The 23663-nt window shown below is 53.2% G+C and overlaps 7 protein-coding genes across 7 annotated transcripts; 6 read left to right on the forward strand and 1 right to left on the reverse strand.

Moving 5' to 3' along the window:
* Positions 1 to 2339: 2339 nt before the first annotated feature.
* J4E79_011376 (uncharacterized protein) lies at positions 2340 to 3457 on the forward strand (the record flags this gene model as incomplete). Its single annotated transcript, XM_049360205.1, has 3 exons — positions 2340 to 2576; positions 2640 to 3075; positions 3132 to 3457. 3 exons carry the CDS (start codon positions 2340 to 2342, stop codon positions 3455 to 3457), a joined length of 999 nt encoding a protein of 332 aa, XP_049205281.1.
* A 2514-nt stretch (positions 3458 to 5971) lies between these two features.
* J4E79_011377 (uncharacterized protein) lies at positions 5972 to 7858 on the forward strand (the record flags this gene model as incomplete). Its single annotated transcript, XM_049360206.1, has 2 exons — positions 5972 to 7340; positions 7440 to 7858. The coding sequence occupies 2 exons, from the start codon at positions 5972 to 5974 to the stop codon at positions 7856 to 7858; spliced, it is 1788 nt and encodes a 595-aa protein (XP_049205282.1).
* Positions 7859 to 10325: 2467 nt separating this feature from the next.
* J4E79_011378 (uncharacterized protein) lies at positions 10326 to 12855 on the forward strand (the record flags this gene model as incomplete). The annotated part of the gene is made up of 5 exons (XM_049360207.1): positions 10326 to 10530; positions 10580 to 10713; positions 10763 to 11011; positions 11058 to 11903; positions 11950 to 12855. 5 exons carry the CDS (start codon positions 10326 to 10328, stop codon positions 12853 to 12855), a joined length of 2340 nt encoding a protein of 779 aa, XP_049205283.1.
* Positions 12856 to 14576: 1721 nt separating this feature from the next.
* On the forward strand, positions 14577 to 15243 carry J4E79_011379 (uncharacterized protein; the record flags this gene model as incomplete). Its single annotated transcript, XM_049360208.1, has 2 exons — positions 14577 to 15006; positions 15128 to 15243. The coding sequence occupies 2 exons, from the start codon at positions 14577 to 14579 to the stop codon at positions 15241 to 15243; spliced, it is 546 nt and encodes a 181-aa protein (XP_049205284.1).
* A 799-nt stretch (positions 15244 to 16042) lies between these two features.
* On the forward strand, positions 16043 to 16777 carry J4E79_011380 (uncharacterized protein; the record flags this gene model as incomplete). Its single annotated transcript, XM_049360209.1, has 1 exon — positions 16043 to 16777. The coding sequence occupies one exon, from the start codon at positions 16043 to 16045 to the stop codon at positions 16775 to 16777; it is 735 nt and encodes a 244-aa protein (XP_049205285.1).
* Positions 16778 to 17108: 331 nt separating this feature from the next.
* Positions 17109 to 18990, reverse strand: J4E79_011381 (uncharacterized protein; the record flags this gene model as incomplete). The annotated part of the gene is made up of 3 exons (XM_049360210.1): positions 17109 to 17737; positions 17819 to 18739; positions 18807 to 18990. 3 exons carry the CDS (start codon positions 18988 to 18990, stop codon positions 17109 to 17111), a joined length of 1734 nt encoding a protein of 577 aa, XP_049205286.1.
* Positions 18991 to 20322: 1332 nt separating this feature from the next.
* Positions 20323 to 22348, forward strand: J4E79_011382 (uncharacterized protein; the record flags this gene model as incomplete). Its single annotated transcript, XM_049360211.1, has 2 exons — positions 20323 to 22141; positions 22326 to 22348. The coding sequence occupies 2 exons, from the start codon at positions 20323 to 20325 to the stop codon at positions 22346 to 22348; spliced, it is 1842 nt and encodes a 613-aa protein (XP_049205287.1).
* Positions 22349 to 23663: the final 1315 nt, after the last annotated feature.

Below are 23663 nucleotides of genomic sequence, written 5' to 3' on the forward strand. Positions count from 1 at the left end.
CGGCGTGAACGATCCAGAGCACAACCAAGCCCAATTCACCGTTGCCTTCAAAGACGGGCGATATGGACCCGAGACATTTGTTGGGATGGTGAACCATCTTAGATGCGACGTTATTGTCAAGATTAAGAGCCCCGCGGCGAATGATCAGTTGCAGTGCTGGGTTGTGCCGCCGGGGGAGCAGTGTAATTTGGATGTTAGTATTGCGGGGATTTGGTGGAGGCAGAGCTGTACTTCGTAGGTTGGGGGATGGGGATGGAGAAGAGGTGGATACGGGAGTTGGTAGAGGTCGAATACAAAACTCATCGGAGCTCGGAAACTATTTTCACCATTGCACATTGCGCACCTGAGCTTGGTGCTGCTGTGGATGATAGATTGCTGACCGCTTTTCTTCTGGCTCCATAGTCAGCTTGAACTTTTGCTCATTTAGTTCGACGTATGTTCTTTCTAGATCACCACGAAGATTGATCCCTGCTATGATGCCAAGAAAATTCCTGACATCATGTCAGGAATTTCCTTGGCACTTCGAGTACATGTGGAAGGTCTTGGGGCGTCAAGGGTATGCAGCGCCCGTTCAAGCAGTCAACGCACGCGTGGTCGCACTCTAATACATGCAGCTGGAACGCCTCCAGCCGTGCACCTTGAACACATTGGCTGAACCGCTGTGTCGGATAGTACTCGACCAACTTGAACCAGGATCAGATCAAATCGCCGCTGGCGACAGCCCCCATACAGGAAGCCTACGAAGAGACCGTTTTACCTAGATACATAGCCTCACCGCAGAACGCTAAACGAGTATCTCTCACCAATAGAAGCGATAGCGCAAGCCCCCACCCACCGGAAAGCACGACGTCTTTTGTATGTGAGAAGAAACGCCCTCTACCGGAAAGTGCGGTTAGCATTCGGCATACGCTCGAATGTCGGTGATTGGCCATGTCCGGTTGCTCCTGGCACGGAACGCAGTGGAGCTCTCGCCTCGCTCCTGTACCAGGGCGTCAGCGTCATTAAGCGAACCCGGGTGTTGTATCTACTGGCGAATGAGAGGATCAGTCCACCCAACCAGAGAACATGTCCGTCCAGTCATCGTCCTGCTGGCAGAGCTAGGACAATAAAGTACGACCGGCGCTGCAGAGGCTCCCCTGCGAAGTGCCCGCATTAGCAGCTGTGTGGCGCACTAAAGCCCCAGCTTAAGCAGCACCAGATCAAGCTGTTGTATGAATTGATCTCGAAAGGCGGTCGCGTCAAACAGCAACTGAGCCTTTCATTTTTGCAAATCCGTCAACTCAAAGAGCTTCTATCGTTCAGTAGTACGCATTATCGTTCTAGATATTGACGGTTGTGAAGTACCAGACCCAACAATGGAAATCAATAGTAAGACTCTCATCCCATAATCTACGGCTGTATGCTTATAAGACTCGATAGATACTGTATCGCAAGACGTACGCGCTATCACCACCGGATGGTCGAAAGAAGCCATCTTTGCTCTTCTAAGCGTCTTCCTCACCGTACTACTCGCTTTAGCCGGAATCGCATTTCGATACTACATGAGAAAAGGTGTGCTCGGGCATCAGCGGCTCAGGAAGCGTGGTTGTGTACATGCGGGTGAGCAACACAACCAAGTCGAGATATCTAATGGATACTGACAACCATCAGACGAGGAGGGCAGCACGGGGCAGACGTTAAAGACCTCTTGCTGGGTTGAACTGGCTGAAGCCAGACGTTATCAGCAACAAACGTATACTTCCATTTCGAGGCTGCGAAGAGGGCCCAGGTCGTAACCATCGTACGGAAAGCGATACCAGTGCGGAGATGAAGGCTGGGTAGCGCACAATCTTGTACTTTCAGTAGCCCTCCGGAGATGCGCTATAAGGAGATATGAGAGGTGTTGAAAGGTACCTAGGTAGGAAGTGGCAGGGTGCGCCAGGCTTGGTGATAGCGAAAACGGACGGAGGTTGGGAGATGATTCGAGCTGGCAAGCCCGAAAGATGCGCTGAACATAGTCGTAGGAAATGTACAAATGTTGTGCTACTTCGTTCAGATGCTTGAATGACGATGTAGTACTCTTCGTCGGTTACATTCGTTTTTGCTTGTCACGGAGGACTAGGCAGAGACAGAGGGTGTAAGAGGGCGGTATTACTCGTCGCGATGGTAGAAATGACTGGTTCAAGAAAGACTTGAAGTGTCGCAGGTGTGATGGCGAACGGATCGCCTGGAGTGAACGGCAGATCTCCATCACCCACGTGCCCTCGCGTCGCGCTAACCCCATCCGACAACCCGGCCCAAGCTCTTCTCTTCCCCACACGCATGTGCCGACGGCCCCTCGACGCGTCGTCACCAGCCCAATGGCCCCCGATGTAGCCTCCATGACCTCGACGCCCTCCACGCCTGCCTTGAAGCCATCGCAGAAACCGCCGTCCGGCCCCAACGTCCTCGAAGTCGTCTTCGGCTCGCTGCTCATCCAGCCGTGGTACCCGTCTTTCTACCCGGAGGAGCTTGTAGGCCGACGCGTAGAGCGGCTGTATGTGTGCCAATGGTGCTTCAAGTATAGCAAAGAGTTGGTGGGGTTTATTGGGCATCTGGTAAGCTTTCGGACGGATATGCGGTGGGTGTGAGAGTTGGATTGGAGAGCTGATGAGGTGTAGAAAGCATGTCCTCTGCGCAATACACCCCCACCGGGTGTCAACGTCTACACGAAAGATAACTACTCACTATACGAGATCGACGGCGAGAAACATAAGCTCTACGCACAGAACCTATCGCTCTTCGCCAAGCTCTTCCTCGATACCAAGTCCGTCTTCTACGACGTTACAACATTCCTATACTACCTCCTCGTCGCGCACAACCCCACACCGGAGATACCGAATACCAGTTTCGGCGACGATGCAGAGGCGAGTGGAGTCGGTGCGCAAGGGCAGGTCGTGGGCTTCTTCAGCAAAGAGAAGATGAGCTGGGACAACAACAATCTCGCATGCATCTTGGTGTTTCCGCCGTGGCAGAAGCAAGGACTGGGGCAGATACTCATGGGCGCGAGTTATGAGATGAGTAGACGAGAGGAGAGGCTGGGTGGGCCTGAGAAACGTAGGTCGACGTCGTATTAGCGCATGGTACCGCTGCTAACACTACTACTATTACAGCGCTATCGGATCTCGGTCGCATCGCATATATACATTACTGGTCGCAAACGCTCGCTCGGACGATACTGGCTTGCCCTTCCAAGAAAACACTTACAGTGCAAGACCTGCGCGAGAAGACGTACATTGTGCCCGAAGATATCATTGCGACATTACAGGCTATGGACGTGCTGGAACAGAAGAAGAAAGGAGGTGCCGACGCTGTCATCAATAAAGCAAGGGTAAGGGCTTGGGCAGATACACACAAGGTGGACCTGAAGGCAATTCCTGTCGACCCTGATGCCTTTGTCGTGAGGGAAGTCAGTCGAAGTGTGAGTGAGGAGTCGTGAGGCTTGTAGACGGAGTAGATGCAGAAGTATGAGATACCCAGAATCTATTAGTTTGATTGAGCTCGAAAAGCCGAAGGAGAGGCATCTCTGTATTGCTATTTGGGACGGCCAAGTGAACAGGAATGTCACAGTCGTTCTCTCGTACCCGGAATCGATCACCCGCTCGTTTCTTATATGCCACCTCTACCTTCCCTGGAATGTCTCCTCATCCAATGGTCGGCGCACATCACACTTCATAGTCTGCCACTCTTTTACTTGCTTTCAGAAGTGTTTAGTCTTACGGTTGTTCTACTATATGATTAGCATGGCAATGGGTCCGATACTATAGATGCATGAGTGAAACTTCTCAGAATAAGATTTGTCGATCAAGATCGACGGTATACGCGTTCCATTTTCGTGGCGTCGACGTTTCCCCTGTTCTTGGCTACAATGCTTGCGTACAGCACTATGGTGGATGATGTTACTACGGAACTTTATCGTAAGTTCAGCTCCTGTCAGGCAGGCAGAATCGCGGGGGTTGTTTCAACACCAGCGATCATATGATCTGGATCTAGATGAGCATATTCGACGAGTTGGACCTGGAGGGGAGCCGATTGTTATGTGTGGCCAAAAGTATGTTTGGCATGTTGGAGACGTGAGTGGTAAAGATACTTTTATCACTGTTTCCTTGCTCAACTCAATATCTTATCTATAGCCCCCAAACGACAAGAGTCGGAGAGGAAAAATTTGGGCACCGGCATCAAACATCCACTGGAAGAGTTGGACATGGGCGTGGTATTTTCTGTCCTTCGGGATCATCCCTCGCTCCATCGTGGACTGCCATCAGCAGCTGCGCATCGATTCACACACAACGTGCATCAAAAATACTAGACGAAGTCCTCGACCCATACCTATTTTCGTCGTCGTAGACTCGACATACCGTCGAAACGCCAAAGACGTCATGCATGAGTTCGCCGGTCTCCGAATCTACTCGCCTCGACAAGTTGAAACTTGGCGCGTGGAGTAAGCCCTCCTTCTAGAATCCCAAGCCTGATCTTTGCTGGGAACCCTAGCACGGGGAAGAGTCAAGATGCGAAACGCGAGAGCGAGCAAGTGGAGTGAACCAGATAGCAGAACTGCACGTTGCTCACCTCGACAATCCTGGTTCGGGGTTGCAGTAGCTCGTTGACGTGGCAGTGAGTGAGCAGCGGAGGACCATGGGCTCGTTAACGAACCGCCCACGAAACAATAGCAAAGTTGCTTCACCACTGGACAGAGTTTGGTATGCAAATGCATCACCACGATGCGGGTCGACAGAATTAGCAGACTGTGGAAGCGTGGAGGAAGAAAGGGCACGCGGTGATGGGGGGCCCACATAGTGGGGTATTCGATCGCTTGACGGGCTCAACGGGACGTCATTGGGTACACGCGCGGCACTTCCGGTGCACACCCGGTCAGCTCTGCCAACGTTAACTCGCATGCATGCGCAAGGCGGTGACTGAGTGGCTGCACAATATTCCTCGTGTGTCGTTGCTTCTTCCAGTTCAACATGCGTTCTCCCTTTGTCCTTCCCCCATTCCAAACTATACCCGCATCGCCCGTGATTATGGCGCACACCAGGGTACAGATTCAGCAGGCCTTGAGGCGTACCACGACATCCACACGATTTGCGAGCCTTGTGCCGTTCAGCCTCTAGAGTCGTACAACGTGTGCTTGTAATCGCTTCAGCATGCAAGGAATCGCAAATCGCACGGAAACGTCACGCACTGTCTATATTCATCTTTTTCCCGCACACCCATCACCTACACTCCCCCGCACCGCGCCATCGCCCCCTCTCTGCTTACACAGCTGGACCCTGTAAACAATACGTAGCATGGTGGGTAGACAATATAAACACGCTCTTTGCCTCTCTCTCTGCCCTGAACTACCGTATTGCTTTTGGAAACTGACGTAGATTACCCCGATACTTAGTCGGATCATACAGCAGCAACAGCAGCCTTTGAGGGCGCAGGTTCACCTCCCCGACAGCGCAGTCCTCCCACCGGCAATCCGAAATACCACTACGACGGCCTCCATGACATAGGCACGAGTTCAGCTGCTAGTGCACCACACACTAGACGTCGTCCATCACGCACCAGTTCGGGCAGCAAGGGTACTCCACCTTCGGCGTCACCGCCACGCAGCGACGACCATGACGAGAGCGAGCAGAGATCTAAACAGCCTCGCAACACTCTGAAGAAGCTACTAAGACGCGACTCACATCATACCGACACTACTGGATCGAGTTCACAGGCCAAACAGGAAGAGTTGGATGAGGAGGGCAGTAACGTCGGCTACATGCCCCGGCTCGGTCAAATAAGAGAAAGCAAGAGCAAGGTCAGCACACGTTCAAGACGACGAGGGAGCTCTGCTGTTGGTACTCCGGTCGATCCGCGGGTTCTGCGCCGCCGGCATACTGGGGACGACGCCGCGAAACGCTCACACGCACGTGGTAAACACAGCTCGCTGCAACGGCATGCTGGGAATATGGCCAACATGTCAGATCCCTCTCTGGTCTCGAGTGTGACGCAACAGTCAGATGCTTCGGGTGGCAGTAACTCCACGCTGATGCAGAGACCGTATGGCGGGTATAGCCAAGTCGCCGAGTACCAAGAGTCTGAAGAAAGCCAGAGTCCGCCCGCATCCACGGCGATGCAAAGCATTACTTTCAACAACATGGATGCCGCCCAGGCAGGAGTGTTTCAGTTTCTACAATCTGAAGACACACCTGGAAGTCCTACGCCTACGGACCTTCAGGCTATGCCTCCGTCGACTATTGCCTCGTCATCGTCTTCCTCGTCAGGTGACACTCAGCATGACGATGGAAGATCGTCTGTAGCAGCAGACTCACAGCATCCTGACTCCGCCATGACCTCACCAGCCTCCACGCGGCGGTCCCTCCAGACATCATCACACCAACCCAACCAGGAATATCGATCATTCAAGAAGCCGTTGTACGCCAGTAGCTTTGTGCATGGCCCTAGAGATGACGTCGAAGCCAACCAAGAAGCGGGCAGTGAAGAGGGGAGTGAAAGTGGGTCAGAGAGCGATGAGGAAGTTAATCAAGGAAACCAGGTTCCCAACAAAGAGCCGGCAGTAACGACCCCTCCTCGAGCTCCGTCGACGACGTCTCATCAGAGTGATCCGCACGCCAGACGTCTCAAGCAGCAGGAACGCGAACTTGCTAGCCATATCTTCCAAAGACCACAGCCGTATGGAGACTACCAATATGGCGCAGAGCAACACCCCTACGGTTATCCTCCGATGCCGATGTACAACCAGCAAGGCTATTCTGGTGCATCTCCGGCTCCAGTGCCTGCGGCAATCAGTTCCCCACCAGCATGGGCACCTATGCCTTCATTCCCAGCTCCGCTAGCCATAGGATATGCGCCTCACCAGTCCCCGGAAGCAGTGCATGCGCATCCACTATCGATACGGCCAGCTGACAGCCAGCTCCAGCACGTGCCGCCACCTTTCACCCCACATCCAGGGCAGCCGCCACTCTATCAACAGCACGCGCCACTGCCCAACCAGACCCGACAAACGGTGGTGGGATATGAACTCCTCGCCAACGAGCTTAGCGGATCGACTCAGCCCAGCTCCCATGGCCGGAAACATCTCGTGCCCATGTACCGAAAGTTTGAGCATCTAAACCACCGCGTCTTGCTGCATCTCCAGGACGAAACTTGCGAGCTCGAGGAAGAGCTGCGTCACCTAGACGAATGCATAGCCCAGATATCGCCTCGAGATGCGTCAGGGTACGCGTACCCTGCGTCGCGGCGGGGTGACGCACGCTACGGAAGTGAAATGCACTTCAAGAGGACCGAACTCCTGGGGCGCATCTACCAGAAGCTAGAGCAATACAGTAAGTTGTGGCTAAGCCGGAAGCAACGAGTCGGAACGCCATGTCAACATGGGGATCGTCGCTGCTACCGATCAAGAGTGTTCCGCTGACTCGGTACAGACAAGGCTTTATCTTCGTTTAGCAAGCTCTCCAAAAGTCTCGATCCCGCGTCTGCGGAGGATATCACAGCCTACCGCGAGTGGATGGATGAGCATGACCCGATTAATGAGGAGGAATCCCAATTCCTTGAGGAAGACGCCGACCTAGTCACTCTTCCGCGGAAAGTTCCTTCTTCCTCATCTTCTTCTTCTTCTCCTCCCAGCACGGCAGCTCCGGCTGCCGGCCAAGATCAGTCAGCAATATGGTTTCCACTAACCCTGGTACTACCCCTCATGGCGTTTGCGATAGTCCCCAGCTTGCTCGGACGGCTCCTCGTTATCGTGCTTATCGTTGGTGCGGAGCTAAAGATGGTCACGTCGACCCCTCAGCTCAGGAATATGCTGTCTACGCGTGAGTGGGCTGCGGCAGCTTCAGTGTAAGTCATTTTCTCTTTCTCAACTTCCCGCCCGCGATGCAATATCGCGGACGTCTGCACCGTGACGTCTACATCCTCAAACGGGCAAGACGGGCGCGTGGGGCGAAGAAACTCTCACCCCGTTCGGAAATTTCCAGGACATGCTTTCGGACGGAAACATGTCAGAAACGTCTTTTTACCCACGCATTATCCGGTGCCTTGGCCGGTTCCTGAGGCGCGCGCGGGTGGTTGCCTGCAGTTGGTGAGAGATGACGAGGCTAACGCAAGCAGCTATTTCGGGGTGAATGTGCTCCTCGCAGCCGTGGTGCGCTGACGGGCGGGCTGAAAGTGTCGCTTGACTCGCAGGGCACATGCAGGCGCGCGTGCATGCGAGGTGGAGGAGTTTGGCGGCCACGGCGCCATGATCGCCCATGGTTTTCGCGGGCGCACGGGCCTATTTGCAGGCGGAGCAGCAGCGCAAGGCGCGTCAAGGTGTCCAGGTACCGTATGCTCCCGCACAGCGAGTCTGACCGAGGAGATGGGCATGCAAAGTGTGGAGTCTTCGGTTTCTCGGTTTCCCGTTTTTTCTCGTTATTACTGCAGTTTTTTTCTCCCTGGCCTTCTTCTGGCGTCGCGTACTGTACAAGATGGATGTGTGTAAAGTGCTGTACTATATGGTTCGCAGGCGTTCACTCTATTGTCCGGCACGGCGCGGCGCATAGTCATGGGAAAGAGGGTGTGAGGTGTGCATTGCAGCGCAGCTCACTAGAGATATTGGAGATTCGGCTCCATTGGCGCTCTCACCTTGGCCCCAATATTTTTCTTCGGGTCTTTTTGCTTTGTGGTCATCTAATGGTAAACTGTAAACTGTAAACGGTAAACGAGGTCCGGATATGCTGTCTCCCGCCAGCCAGTAGCGGCTACCAAAGTACTCTATCCAAAGCATGTGACATGAGTCGCCAGGACTCGCAGGATCAGTTACAATCTCCAGTTCTGAAGGAAGCGACGCGGAGCGGGGCAATGGCGTGATGAGAATGCTGCAGGTGATGGACAGGCGGCGGGAATGTGACGGAGTCATTTATAGACCACTGTGCAAGCAAGTGCAAGTACGGTTTGGGCAGTTGTTCCGCGGCGATCAAAAGTCTTGTGGCGCATTGTATTGGTATGGCGGTATTTGATCATCCACGTCGGCGCTAGGACGACATGGCTATCAGCGATGTTGGAGCATTACATTGCGATAGTCGTCGTTGTGCAGCGAATGTGCGCCACGTATGTTTCGAAACTTTTTTGCCAGCGGGCGGACAAATGGTAGAGATCATCGGACCGAGATGAGATGGTGATGGGTTGATCGACGACGGAGGACAATGTTGTATGTACAGTACGGGTCAGTATCTATGCAGAGTAATCATGTCTTGTAGGATGCGATTGAGCGAGTCGATGGCGGCGGGTCGGACTTTGCGATGGCATGCCCTTGTCCATCGACGACGGGCGGACTGCATGCTGGGCTGGGCAATTTTCCTAGTACACTTGTGCGGGCAGTAAGGCAGGCCAGCGCTCTGGCCACCTCCACATCTCGTGCAGCCCGCCGCCACGGCGTTGCCTGGCGTTGCTAAGCGTGCGAAGCTGTCGGCAGCGAAGGCCTCCGGTAGCTGCACAAGTCCACGGGTTATTCACGCGGGTCGATGGACTAGACGTCGGGCAGATTGACCACCTGGGCATGTGATGAGATGCAGGCTACAAGTCAATGTAGAGAGCGTCGGGCTTGACGTGTGCTAGTCGGGCTTAGCCAGGAACCAGCTTGGTCGGTTGGGCGCGGACCACGTTGCTGCTTCAGGCACGTCGAGGTGGTGGTTCAGGGGCAGGCGAGCAGCTGACGACGGTTTCGCACCCATGCCGACTCCATGGCCTTGCTATCTGGCGCGCGCAGGCAGGTGGGTGGCCGTTTGCCCCTGCCTCGTTTGACGTCCCACCTGCGGCCTCCACATGCTTGGCCCTCTCCACTCTGCAAGACACTGAAACACCCATTCAGACCATCTCCTACTCTACCGTACTAGGTGGACACTGCCTGCAAGTCACTTTCACTCTCACCTCCCGCACCAAGTATCCCCCACCCCCGCCGTTGCTGTCACCGTCACTGCCACTGTCGCTGTCGCTCCTGCCATCTGCATCTGAAGCGGAAGTCGCGCCATCTGGAATGTCGCAGCCTGCCCATTGTCTCCCACCACTCACCGTCTGAGCTACCCCTCGCCCTCGTCGCGACTCCCGGTGACTGAGGCACCCCCTAAATTAATCCAACCAACACCCACGCTGCCTGCACCGCCCGTCGACCTCTCGCGCCCTCTCGCTGGACGGGCCCTCCCGCTGCAATTCCCCGTTGCTCCGTCGCCGTCGCTGATTGACCCAACCCGCCCGACCGCGACCGCGCACACAAAGAAACAAAGTCGCCGTCTCCGCCCTGCCCGTCGCTCTCGCCGCGACTCCCCCGACCCGCCATGGCCGTCTCTATGCTGCATGCCCCCTCGCGCGCCTCGACGTCGTCCTCGTCGTCGTTTGTCCCCGTCTCGCGCCAGAACACAATGTCGTCGCACGATGGCTCGCGCTCGGTGCGCCAGTCGAAGCGCTACTCCGTCACAGCCCTGTACCTGTCCATGTCCGCCAAAGACAAGGAGCTCGAGATTGAAGATGACCTGGCCCGAGGTACGCCGCCATTGCCTCATAATACACTACAATAAACTAACCTCCGCAGCTCAGAAGATACTCCGCGAGCTTAAGGCCAAGATCTCGTCGCAGTCCAAGAAGAACTTCGTCCTGGAAAAGGATGTGCGCTATCTCGACTCGCGGATAGCCCTGCTGATCCAGAACCGCATGGCATTGGAAGAGGTGCGCCCAACGCTGCACACACCCCGCGCTTGCACTGACTATCCCGCAGCAGAATGAAGTCGCCGACCACCTGGGAGACGGCCTCGAACTCCAGGAAGGCTTCTTTCCCAACGACGAGAAGACGCAGAAGTACGGCAACCTGCTCTTCCTACTCCAATCTGAGCCACGCCATATTGCCCATCTGTGTCGACTCGTCTCCATGGCCGAGATTGATGCCCTACTGCAGACTGTCATGTTCACAATCTACGGAAACCAGTACGAGAGCCGCGAAGAGCACTTGCTCTTGACCATGTTCCAGGTAGGTTGCGCCTCCAGCTTTGCGCATCACAGCTAACCTCGCTCAGTCTGTACTCACGTATCAATTCGATAACACCCCAGATTATAGCTCGCTCCTCCGTGCCAACACACCCGTCTCGCGCATGATGACCACATACACCCGCCGAGGACCCGGTCAGAGCTACCTCAAGGTCGTCTTGCAGGACAGCATCAACTCGCTCATCGAGCTGAAGGACCTCGATCTTGAGATTAACCCGCTCAAGGTGTACGAGAAGATGGTCACTGAGCTCGAGATCCAGGGAACCCTTCCCGCAAACCTGCCCAAGGGCGTTACCGCAGAGCAGGCTGCCGAGAACGAGACGGTACAGAACATCATCACACCGCGAGTCAACATGCTCATGGAGATTGCCAACAACTTCCTCACAACCATCATCAAAGGCCTCGAGGAGACGCCATACGGCATCCGATGGATATGCAAGCAGATTCGAAGTCTGTCGAGACGAAAGTACCCTGATGCCCAGGACCAGACCATTTGCACTCTCATCGGAGGCTTCTTCTTCCTGCGCTTCATCAACCCCGCCATCGTCACCCCAAGATCGTACATGCTCATCGATGTGCTGCCAGCAGAGAACCCCAAGCGGACACTAACGTATATCGCCAAGATGCTGCAGAATCTCGCAAACAAGCCATCGTATGCCAAGGAGCCATACATGGTCAAGCTGCAGCCGTTCATCCACCAGAACAAGGAGCGAATCAACAAGTTTCTGTTGGACCTGTGCGAGGTACAGGACTTTTACGATACTCTCGAGATGGACAATTACGTTGCTCTGTCTAAGAAGGATCTAGAGCTCTCGATTACCCTGAACGAAGTGTATGCGACGCACTCGCTTTTGGAGCGACATGCAGCTGAACTGGTAAGCAATCACACATCCATGCGCATTGCCGTACTAACAAAACCAGGCCAAAGAAGACAGTTCGCATCTAGGCGTCATTCTCAATGAGCTCGGCTCCGCGCCAGCACAGCTTCCCCGGAAAGAGAACAGAGCCATCAACCTCCCGCTATTCAGCAAATGGGAAACGCCGCTTGACGATCTGACCGCAGCGCTCGATATTACGCAAGAAGAGATCTTCTTCATGGAAGCCAAGTCGACATTCGTCATGATCCTTCGTTCGCTCCCTTCCAACACGTCCATCACGCGACGGCCATTGCGCCTCGACAGGATTGCGGAAGCAGCTGCCACGACCAAGAACGACTCTGTTATGGTCAAGAAGGGTATCCGTAGCATGGAGCTGCTCAGCCAACTGCAGGATCTTGGCGTGATTGACAAGGAAGACGGCTTCTCATTGCTCCGAGACGAGGTCGAACAAGAGCTGGTGCACTTGGGTTCCATGAAGGAAAAGGTCATTGAAGAGACACGGAAGCTCGAGGAAGTGTTCCGCACCATCCGCGACCACAATGGCTTCCTAGTCAGCCAGCTTGACACGTACAAGTCGTATCTCCACAACGTCCGCAGTCAATCTGAAGGCAAGACAAGGAAACAGCAAAAACACCAAGTCCTCGGACCCTACAAATTCACCCACCAGCAGCTCGAGCGAGAAGGCGTGATTCAGAAGAGCAATGTCCCGGAGAATAGGAGAGCCAACATTTACTTCAACTTCACGAGCCCGCTCCCCGGCACCTTTGTCATCTCCCTCCACTACAAAGGGCGGAATCGCGGTCTTCTCGAGCTCGACCTCAAGCTCGACGATCTGCTGGAGATGCAAAAGGACAACCAAGAAGATCTGGACCTCGAATATGTCCAGTTCAACGTGACCAAGGTACTGGTCCTCCTCAACAAGCGATTTGCACGTAAGAAGGGATGGTAGATTCGTCTCCTCCCTGCGCGCGACATTGCGTACACCACGTCACGAAAAAGATACGATACCCCCGATTATTACTACGTCTTTCCTGCTGTTTGACGCCCCGACACCATCTACCTACACTCATTTCCCGATTCCTTTCTCATTACTACTACCCAACAACAACGCGGAACAAAAAAACCCGTCTCTACGAATCATCTAGTCATCAGCCCGGAGTACAGGCGTATATTGGGCGCAATCTCCTATATTTTCGAGGATACCCCCACCCCCGGTGAAAGGACTGGTTTGGGCTGCTGCTGAGGATACGGTGGACATGTCTGATTCCGTTTTTCGCAGTTTACTTCCTTTTTGGTGGTTGTTCTGCCGATGGTTTTGTTTTGTTTTTGGTTTCTAGCGCGCTCTGTTTACTATGGAGGTTATGCAGTCCTTTTTTGTTGTTCATGTGCTTTTTCTCATAACCTTTTCAAAGTCTCTCGCTACTAATTACGAGTTCGTCGGCAGGTATCCGAAGTTCCTACCTCGCTGCTGTTTTGATTGGCAGTTTTTATCAGAGTCGTTCTTGCGAGCGAAACACACGAGCGAAACACACGAGCGATATCCACAGTTGGTTTTGTACGATATATAGGAACGCGTATGCGAGTATGCGATGGTGTTTTTTTGGAAGCAAGCTGCGCGGTTGCCGACTGATGCAGAGTGGGCTGGTGTGTGGTTTATCTTGTCCCTCCAATTGAATTGAGCGTTTGTAGCTCGTCATTTTGATACTTCGACTTGTGTGGTGCTCGTGTGTGTGATGTTAACAAGACTATTATCACCTTGATGAACAGCTCAGTGGTGCAGCATGGATATGCATGCGTTGTTTCGATGCGCACGTCAGGTACGGACCGACATGCGATAACGCCTCCCTTGTCGCTACGTCACCTGTCTCGCCCACAGTACCCGAATGACCTGATTCTCCCCCACATATTCGCAATCGCAATCGCGGCTCTGGCATGTGCAATCCGATGATAGCCAGAATGATGAATGCACAAGATCAAGACAGCGGAAACCGCACCGGATGGCGTCGGCTTCAACAGTCGACACTACATCGTCAAAATAGATAAGCAGATAGATAACAGGTACACTTCCCCTACACTTCCCCTACACCTACAGTATAATAGTGCCTAATGCATGCATGCATCATGCGAGATGGCAACCACGCAACACACCCGTGGCCGCCTCATGCACACGCAAGACGCAAGACACCACGGTGCCAGGCCAGGTGCGGAGCGGGTGCCTGTCACACGTGCCCCACGCCGATACAGTGAGGCGTGAGCGGAATGTCGGAATGGGGGTAGGCGGCCAATCACAGCAACACACACTTGCGTCCGCGGCTTGTCGATCGGCTAAGAGTCCGGGGTCTGCGGTGGAGCTGCGAGGTTAGGGTTGGAGGGAGGAGTCAGGCAGACGCGATGCGGACTTGGACTGGGCGGTGCGGGCTATACCGCGGACGGGCTTGGGGTGCTTGGGGTGTCCGAGGCGTATGACTGTTACTCCTCGTTGTCGTTGTTCTTCCCTACTTCTATCTACTCTTGTTCTCTTGTTCTCTGGTGCTTTTGGGGAATTGTATGTCTGATTGACTGAGTAACGGCTGTTCTGCTCGTCTGGTCTTATTAGTCCTTATCTGCATTACATACCTACCTACCACCCACTACATCTATCTCTCCAGCAACCAGCAACTCCCTCCCACCATGTCGTCATCCTCATCCACCGCCATCGCGATACCCAAGCGTAAGGGCAAGGGCCCTGCGTCTTCTCACCACCACCACCACCACCACCACTCCTCGTCGTCGTCATCCTCGTTCGCGGCGTCCACGCCCTCGACGCCGAATACCTATACCCACAACTACAACTACAACTTCACGCCGTCTTCGAACCGCTTCTCATACAGTAGTAGTGGTGCGGGTGGTAGTGGTAGCTATGGCTCCACACCTTCGTCTTCTTCGTCGTCTGGTAGCCCTCAGAGCGGTGCGAGCAGTATGCGGCGCCGTGAGAGTCTGATGAGCGAGACGTTTTCGCGGCAGGAACATACTGTTATCAATGTGGGAGAAGAGGAGGGGGAGGGTGCGCTGAGGCTGATTACGTGTGTTAAGGCTAGTCAGGGTTTTGATTGGAATATGGGTATGTGTTTTCCCTCTTTTCTCTTCTTTCTCAGCGGTAGAGTGTAGAGGGCTTGGAGTACGGACTGCACGATGGGCGTGTTGGTTGTATGGAATTGGGCTAATGACGGTGTGTGCGACAGAGATGTTCCTTCCTTCCTACGTCGATTACCACTTCGATGATCTCGAGCGCCGACAGGATCCTGTGAAGGATATTATTGTTACGGATGAGGAGGTTAGGAATATGTTTCCGGAGTAAGAAGTTGGGTTGGTGAGACGGGCGGGGTGGAATGCCTGTGCAGAGATGCGTGGGCATGATACAAGCGCCAGTTCTCAGGAAAAATTGGGATACGACACAATTTGTAGAGAGCTCTGCAATTGTAGGGAGCGTCTTGTAACTGTACGTACAAGGTTCCCTACAGTTGCAGAGCTCCTACACATTGTGTGGTACTCTAAATCTCCCGAGAACTGGCGCCTGATACTGGATGTGCATATGCTTTGGCATTTTATGGATTACGCGGTATTGAGGTTATGTTTATATGGGTTGGGAGAGGCGTTTGGTATGGGATATCATGGGCGTTTGGTTTGAGGGTTGTACATCATGAGAATGGACTGGATGGGTTATGGCGTTGCGGGATGCGTTCATTCGCTCCTTAAAGGGTCTAGGAATCATCTATAAGGATGTATCTCAAATCAAACAAATCACATTTGATGATACATTATCCTGTTTCCGACTGTATCGACTGCGTTGTTCGAGTGCAGCGAGGGAGCAGCAGCCCCACACCTCGGCCCCGATAAGGCAGGCTGATAAGCCGTCGAAGACGCGCGCGGTCCACGTTCCGCGTTCGCAAACAAGAACCATAACAAAGTCGACCACCACAACGACGACCCGCATTCCACCACTCAACACCCTGTTACCGCTCATAAAAGCCACAGTAACATCTCCGCGCAAACCGCCCATCCAACTAAAAAAGCGCACTCACCCCACAAACCCCACCACAGCGCGCCCGCGCAACAACAATCCTCACCCATCACCACGCCTGCCACACCACTCCAAAATGGACGCCTCCCACCGCAAAATCGAACTCCAATCCCCCTCGGACCTAACCTTCCTCACATCCCAGATCCGCACCGCCGCACGCCAGAAACTCGACTTGCACCTCCCGCCCGTGCCCTCCAGCGCTACAAACGGCGATGCGCCAGATGAGCTACGGCGCTCGGTCGAGGACCTCGTCGAGATATTTGTGGCGAAGGTGCTGCAGGGGATAAGGCATAACGTTAGCATCAATGGGATTGATGTTGTGGAGAGTGGGGATGGCGAGGGGATGGATGGGGTTGTCAACCAACATGGTGTAGGAGGAAGTGGAGGGGGAAGAGGGGAAGGGGAAGGAGAAAGTATGGTTGAAACAGTGGAATACGAACCTTTCGACGATAAACTGCGGAGTCAACTATCTGCTACAGTAGCGAAACGCGATGCGCTCATTGCGAAGATAAGCCAGCAACGGAGGACGACGCCGAAAGTTGCGGCGGAGACGTGGATTAAGGGGTTTGAAGAGGAGGAGAGGGTGTGGGCGGCGTTACAAGAAAGTATGGAGAAGGATGCTGCTGCTGCTGCGAATGGGGATGGGGATGTGGCTGGGGTGGAGGCGCTGCAGAGACAAGGGGAGGTAGAGAGGAATTGGGAGAGAGCGGTCACGGGGTTGCAGAGGTTGAACAAGGGGTTGCCGGAGACGAGGGCGAGGTTGGAGAGGGCGGGGGATGTGGTGGGGTACTTGGGGGGTGCGAAGAAGTGAGATGTGCTTTGGGGGAGGTCTGCTATGGGCGTTTTTCTTTTCTGGAGGATATGGGTTGGTTGGGTCTTCGGGAGGTTATGGGATACCCATGTGCATTGCTATTGCAGATGTCTCTTCGGCGGTATGTTAGATTGCTTACTGCCTATGTGGTTACAACACAAAGCATATGAATTGATCTGAAAGGAATGCATATCATGCAAGTATCTTGTACATGCGCTTACATCTCTTTACTTAATAAGACTAAGACTGAGTAGACACCGATTCCATCTCTACAATTCCTTAACCAACCAAACCAAAGCTCACTCCTACACATTACACCATACCCACCCCCCTAAAACCTCGAAACATCCCTCCCAAAAACCCAATTAACAACCCAATAAACCGGCACAAGCACCTTATTCCGCCAACTCACCGTCCTCGTCAAATACGCTCCCCGCCAAATAATCCACGCCACATACCCCTGCAACCTGCCACCCCATTTGCCGCCGCCTTGGAACAACGCGTTCCAGTTACCGATGTAGGCTAGTGTGCCCAGGTCGCGGTATGTGAAGCCCTTTGATGATGGAGAAGGAGGAGTGGATAGAGAACCGTTGTTGAGCCGTTTTGCCAACCAAAAGGCTTTTTGGGACGCGACTTGGGCGGTTGCAGGGTAGGTTGTTGATTCGATTATTCCGCAGTCGCCGAGGGCGAAGACGGAGGGGTGGACTGCTTCTTGCTTACTTTTTTCTTCGGAGTTTTCTGGGGTGGAAGTAGATGGGATGAGTTTGACGCGTAGGTGGTCGTCGGTTATGATGGATCCGGATTTGGAGTCTTTCTTTACTATCCATTTTACGTCTTTGCCTGGAGTGGTGGATTTGGGAGATGGGGAGGAGGAGGAGGAGGGGAGGTAGAGGTCGGTTGGTGCTTCGCGGACAGAGGAAAGGGCGTGGTCGACGAAGGGGTTTTGCATTAGTCCTGTGCCTGGGGGTGGGGTTAGTGTTGTTATCGAGTGCGTCTGAAAGGAGTGTGGTAACGGGGGAAGGAAAAAGAAGGGAGACTTACTCCATACACACATGCCCACACCAATCTCACCCTCTTCCTTCACCTTGAGCGTATACAAGTGATAGTCATCCACATCATCTGAGAAGCTCCTTTCCGCAGGCGCCCCCGGCCTCAACTCCTCAACATGATGGCTCGTCTTGATATCAATGCCCTTACGCTTGAACTTCTGCATCGCATAACCCGCGAGTTTCTGATCAAACATAGGAAGCACCTTCTCCGCGACATCGTAAACAGTAATCTTGTGATACTGAACAAGTTCCGGGTACAGTTTCTTCATATCCTCGTTGATCAGATCGTGCAGTTCCGCGCTGAATTCGATGCCGGTGGGTCCACCGCCCACGACGGCGAAGTTGAGGAGCTGCTTCTTCATTTCGATGGAGGTGGTGGGTAGAGCAGCGCCTTCGAAGCAGGCTAGAATGCGATTTCGGATTCGGCGCGCGTCGCCTACGTCTTTGAGGAAGAAGGCATGTTCTTTCACACCCGGCGTACCGAATGTCTGACTGTAGCATCCCACCGTCACAATCAACTTGTCGTACTCCACATCAAACAGCTTCCCTACTTTCGCTTCCTTCTTCTTCTCCGCCTCCCTCTCTTCCGCTGTCTCCCCAGCATGTCGGTCCGTGGTCAGTGCAACACCTTGTTTCGGGTCGTCAACCGCCTCTTCAATCGTAATAGTTCTATTCTTGAAATCTACATCGTCGGCCCATCCCTGGAAGAAATCGACTTTGGTTCGTCGGCTGCGCACAGGTTCGAGCGCGGTTCGGAATTCCAAGGTGCCGACTGCGGTGGAGGCAAGGAGGGGCGTGAAAGCAAAGTAGGACCGTGGCGATACGACGAGGGTTTGGAACTTGGAGGAGTCGAGACTGCGGGCGACTGTGAAGCCCGCCCAGCCGGATCCTAGAATGACTACGCGCTCGCGGTCTGGGATGGGGTTGTTAGTAGCTGGGGTGTTGTACAAGAGGTACGCTGAGCAAAGAGAACAACGTACTATCTCTCCTCTTATCCAATTGCTCAATGGTGATCATCCGCTTTTGTTCCAAGCTCTTTCCATGCTTTGCGCTTATCAAAGCTCCTGTCCGACATAGCGATGCCGTACGCGACCTCATGGCAGGTGAAGACACCAATTCCCTAACACCACCCGGCAGCAGCGACATACGAGCCGGCGACAGCATTGTTTAGTCTTGACAATCAAAGTGTCAATTGCAATCCTTGAATATTGAACCAAAGGAGTGTTATCAAACTAAAGTTTTATTTATCGACACCCACCCACTCGCCGGGTGCTTGCGGGTCGACCAACGGAAGTCGGCGTTGACGCCATGACGTATGGCTTTTGCAAGCTTGACGCGCCGAATGTTGCCGAGGAAGAGCCCACATGTGATTGTGTGAGAGACTAGAGCTTCGATTGCGCGAAGCATGAGCGTCTTACTCACTTGAGAGGATGCGACAATGTGCCGGATGGTGTAGTCAGGCTGTGTAAGGTTGATGGGTGTGGGAAGCACCGACGAAAAGGGCCGTGAAATCGCGTTCGTCTTGTTATGCGACCGAATACATCAAAAGCGCAGTCTCTCCAATAGCATCGTCGGCAATATTGATGATGAAGTGGTGAATTTGGTGAGCTTGATGGACGGCATTGGCGTTCTCGAGACTGGAGATGGATCTGACGACGCGTCGCATATGCATGATGAAGCCAGCCAAGCGGTTTTCTGCCGTTGCATGCAGCAGTCTGAGTTAAAGGTAGCTATGTTTTCTCTTCATTCCAATGTCATGTCGTGTCGTATCCGGAGTACTGGCAGGACGGAACCCGTGTTTATTCTGATTGTTAGTGCTGCGCCGAATTTGGGCTAGGGCGTCATGCCCGGAGGAAAGCTACTTCCCGATCCTATTCATGACGAGCAACACCACATCATTTTCGCAACCGATCTTCGCTGCATCTTCATTATGTCTGGCTTTCACCAGGCCAGGCAAGCTATTTCTGGGCAATAGTTTCAGCAGCGACAGAATTTCTGCGCACCTATCGACCCAGAAGAATCTACGTAGGTACCATCAACAACACAGGCTGGATCATGACACAGCCGCTTTGAGCAGTCGACTAGCTTGTAGCTCAGCAAGATTGCTTCAGGTAACAAGGTTCGCGCACGTTCAGCCCGGAAAAGTTTCGATAATGTACACGATGGCGACCCTACATGTCATATTCACGGAGGCTGAGTGTTGTGGCGCATCTCGCTTCGATTTGTTCGACGACGAATGGTTGCAGGGTAGCTGCAGGAGCTGACCTGCACGGTATGGGGCGGTGCCTGCTACCCCTCTCATCCTTCGTCTCGCATAGACGCTGGCCTGCCTCGCCACTCGTCCTGTTACTGCCGCAAAATCATGACGACTTCTATTGTCGCTCGCAGATGAGATACGCAGTTCACGCTCACTATAACGATTCTTTATGCTTTTCGCGACGCCGATTTGTATGGACATTGCGCGTCTAGCGACCTCTCGCTGGACGAACTCGTCAAATGGCACAGCAGGGCTTCGAAGAAGACCTCTTACGAAGATGGTTCCCTCACAACGCTGAAGAGACGTTGACGCCCTTCACCGAGAACGACATTCGCGAGATCGCAGACGTGTTGACTCGCTGTGCACGGGAGCGCTGGAGCCGGGTTCCAAGGCTTTATAGCATTCTCAGGAAGATTGGCCAACTAGACACGATTGACGCATTCGTTGACAGCGAAATTACAGACGTATACTTCCCATTCACCAAGAGCACCCTACCGGAAGCGCTGCGCGATCATTCTGCGCGACTCAGATTCCTCGAGTTGCAACACCTCGTCTACAACCGGGAAGCGCTAAATCTTGAGCGACATGCGCCGCACGGACACTTCAGCGACTCTACAGAGGTACCCTTCAAAAAGATTGGAGAGCTGGGCAAAGGTGGATTCGGATACGTCGATCGCGTCGTCAGCACCATAAGTCATAAGGAATACGCACGCAAGCTCATATTGAGAGGAAAGACCTTCAAGAAGGATAAACAAGTCTTGAAAGACTTCACGAAAGAGCTGGGAAACCTCAAAAAGCTATCTCACAAGCACCTCGTGGAGTTGGTCGGCAGTTATACGGACAAGAGATTCGTGGCAATCGTCATGCTCCCGGTAGCCGATGCGAATCTGCAGACGTTTTTGGAGAAAACAGATTTCGACGAAAACTCCCGATCCTTCCTGAGACCTTTCTTCGGCTGTCTAACCTCCGCGCTATGCTATCTGCACGACAACCGTATCCGACACAAGGACATCAAACCGTCAAATGTGCTCATTAAAGGCGACCAGGTCTACTTCACTGACTTTGGAACAGCTCTCGATTGGTCCAGCAGTGGCAGTAGCATCACAGCGACAGCAGCGCCCACAACTCCCCGTTATTGCGCTCCTGAAGTCATGGCCTACACTGAACGCAACTCATCGTCTGATATCTGGTCCTTTGGTTGTGTATTCCTAGAGATGTGGACAGTCCTACGCTCCCGCACGCTTGAGGAGTTGAAAACATACATGACCGCTCATGGCTCATGCGCAAATAGCTATCACTCAAACCTTGAAGCCATCACGGGTTGGATCGAGGTCCTCCGGTCGTCAGCAGGGCCATCAAGCGATCTGATCCCGTCGACCTGGATTGAGAAGATGTTACGAGAGAAGCCAACGGAACGTTGGAACGTCCATGTGCTTGAGGACCACATCGAAGAAGCCTGCATGGACCCGAATGTGCAGCATATGTTTCAAGGCATATGTTGCCTTCAATCGGCCGAGGATACTTCAGAAATTGAACGGACGTCTGCCGAAGATGAAGATGAGACACTCATACTCCACTCGCAAAACCATGACGCACCGAACTCTACAAAAGTAGAAGAGTCATACGAGGGGCCAGATCTGGTTCAAAACATTTTGGAGCATGCAACAGAGGATGATGAAGCAAAAGTCTCTTCGAGCGTGACCCATCAACGTGCTTATCCTCCTACACCATATTGCGAGACTAAGAGCGAGTCGTCGGCAGAAGAGACAGACGCACGCCTTGCTCAAGAGCCAGACCAACGAGCCGAGGGCATGACAGATGATTTTTCTGATCATAGCAGCGTAGGAAGCAAATGGTCTACGCGCGTGGATCTAAACGTCGATAACGGAGACGATGCAAGTAATACCGCAGTCAGGTCAGAGAGCAGGTCCCTACCACGCCCATTTTGGACCGACAGCGCTACCGCCTCTCCACATCATGATGAAGCCTATCCCGTCATTAGAGAGCCGATGCAAATTTCAGAGAAATCTCAGAGTGATATCGCATATGCCGTGCCCTGTGCGTATCGCTGCGGCCTTGTTTTAACAGGTGTGCATGCGGTCAGGGATCTGGCGGATCATATGGAGATTACGCCTTGCTTAGGGGCTGTGTCGACTCCGCTTAAATCTCGGTATCTCTGTCCCATACAGAACTGTGGAAACAAGTATTCCCAGCCAGATATGTTCAGATTACATATGCAGAGACGACACGGTGCGCCTGCAGTGATGCAGCAGATACCACGCCATCCCAGCAAGACGACCGGCGAAGCCGCCACTGACACAGCAGCACTAATGCGACGCCCACTTCATCTTTCTGAGAGTGATGCTGCCGCCGACTTCGAGATGCACGCCCGCGAATGTTCTATTTGCAAAGATCCGTTGGAAGTGTTTCGCCGCAAAAGTGAACTGTGCCGTATGGGTCTCCGCTACGCTCGAAAACTTCTTGAGTTGTTCTATTACTCCAATGGCGAAGTATTTGCTACCGCGATCGGATCGTTTGGGCACGGGTTTGTTTTTCCAGGACCTCTAGACAAGGTCGATTTGTCTCCCTTGCAGTACATCCAGGTCTATAATCTCTTCAAAGCCATAGAGTTCAGTTTATGGTTTTATTCGTACTATGTGGTAAAAGAAGATGGCTTTACACGATTACTTAGTACCAATCCCGGGAGAGATTCTTGGAAAGGTTTTCACCCATGCTCTCAGTGCAAGAGGCCGTTGGGATCACAAATCAGACTGCTCAAGAGTGGACTCCTGTCGCACGTAGATTGTTGGCACATTGTGTACGCGGTGGAGACCGAATATGAAGAAGAACCCCGATGCCCTCCCCCATCATCGGATACAGAGCGCTATACGCCAGCCAGCAAGACGCGTATTACACCAGAAGACGAAAACGTGCAGTCGGAACATCGTCCACGGGTAACGAGGCCAACTTCAAAAGCCATGCACTATTTTCTCACAAGCGACCACGGTAGTACACACGAAGACTCGGATGACAGACTTCGGAGAACAATACCCTCACGTTCGTACACGTCTCGATCCCCAATTGGACCCGACCAAGACGATGCGCGTATACCAAACCGACCTAAGACTACCCAACGAGCATCAAAGAGTGACGCGAAAAAGGGCTCCTCAAAGACCAAGTCCAGCAGAAGAGCGGGTTCTGGAGACGTGTATAGTTCTGGACACAAATGGGAGGTGCCCGAGCGGTTCATCAATACGGCAACGTACTCATGATCTCCGATCATTGTGCCCGATCGAGGGATGCCAGAAGTTGTCGAGTGGGGCGAGAAACCCGATACGGGATCTGCATCGAAGACTCATTTGGCACAGAAGTTTACATATGTATACTAGTATTGGTCTTGATTCAATGATTTCTTATACTAAGTGTTGGATACGCCATCTCAGCCAGCATGGACGCATGAAAGAGAGGGAAACAAAGCATCGATGCAATCATGAATCTTTTTGTGCGCATGTTCGACTGTGCAATCGACATGCTTTCGAGCCTGCGTATTCTTCAACAGCCCCTAGGGTATTAGTCATGT

This window comes from Alternaria viburni (assembly GCF_023758015.1).
Source record: "Alternaria viburni strain BMP 2772 chromosome Unknown scaffold_41, whole genome shotgun sequence".
Classification (NCBI taxonomy): Eukaryota; Fungi; Ascomycota; class Dothideomycetes; order Pleosporales; family Pleosporaceae; genus Alternaria; species Alternaria viburni.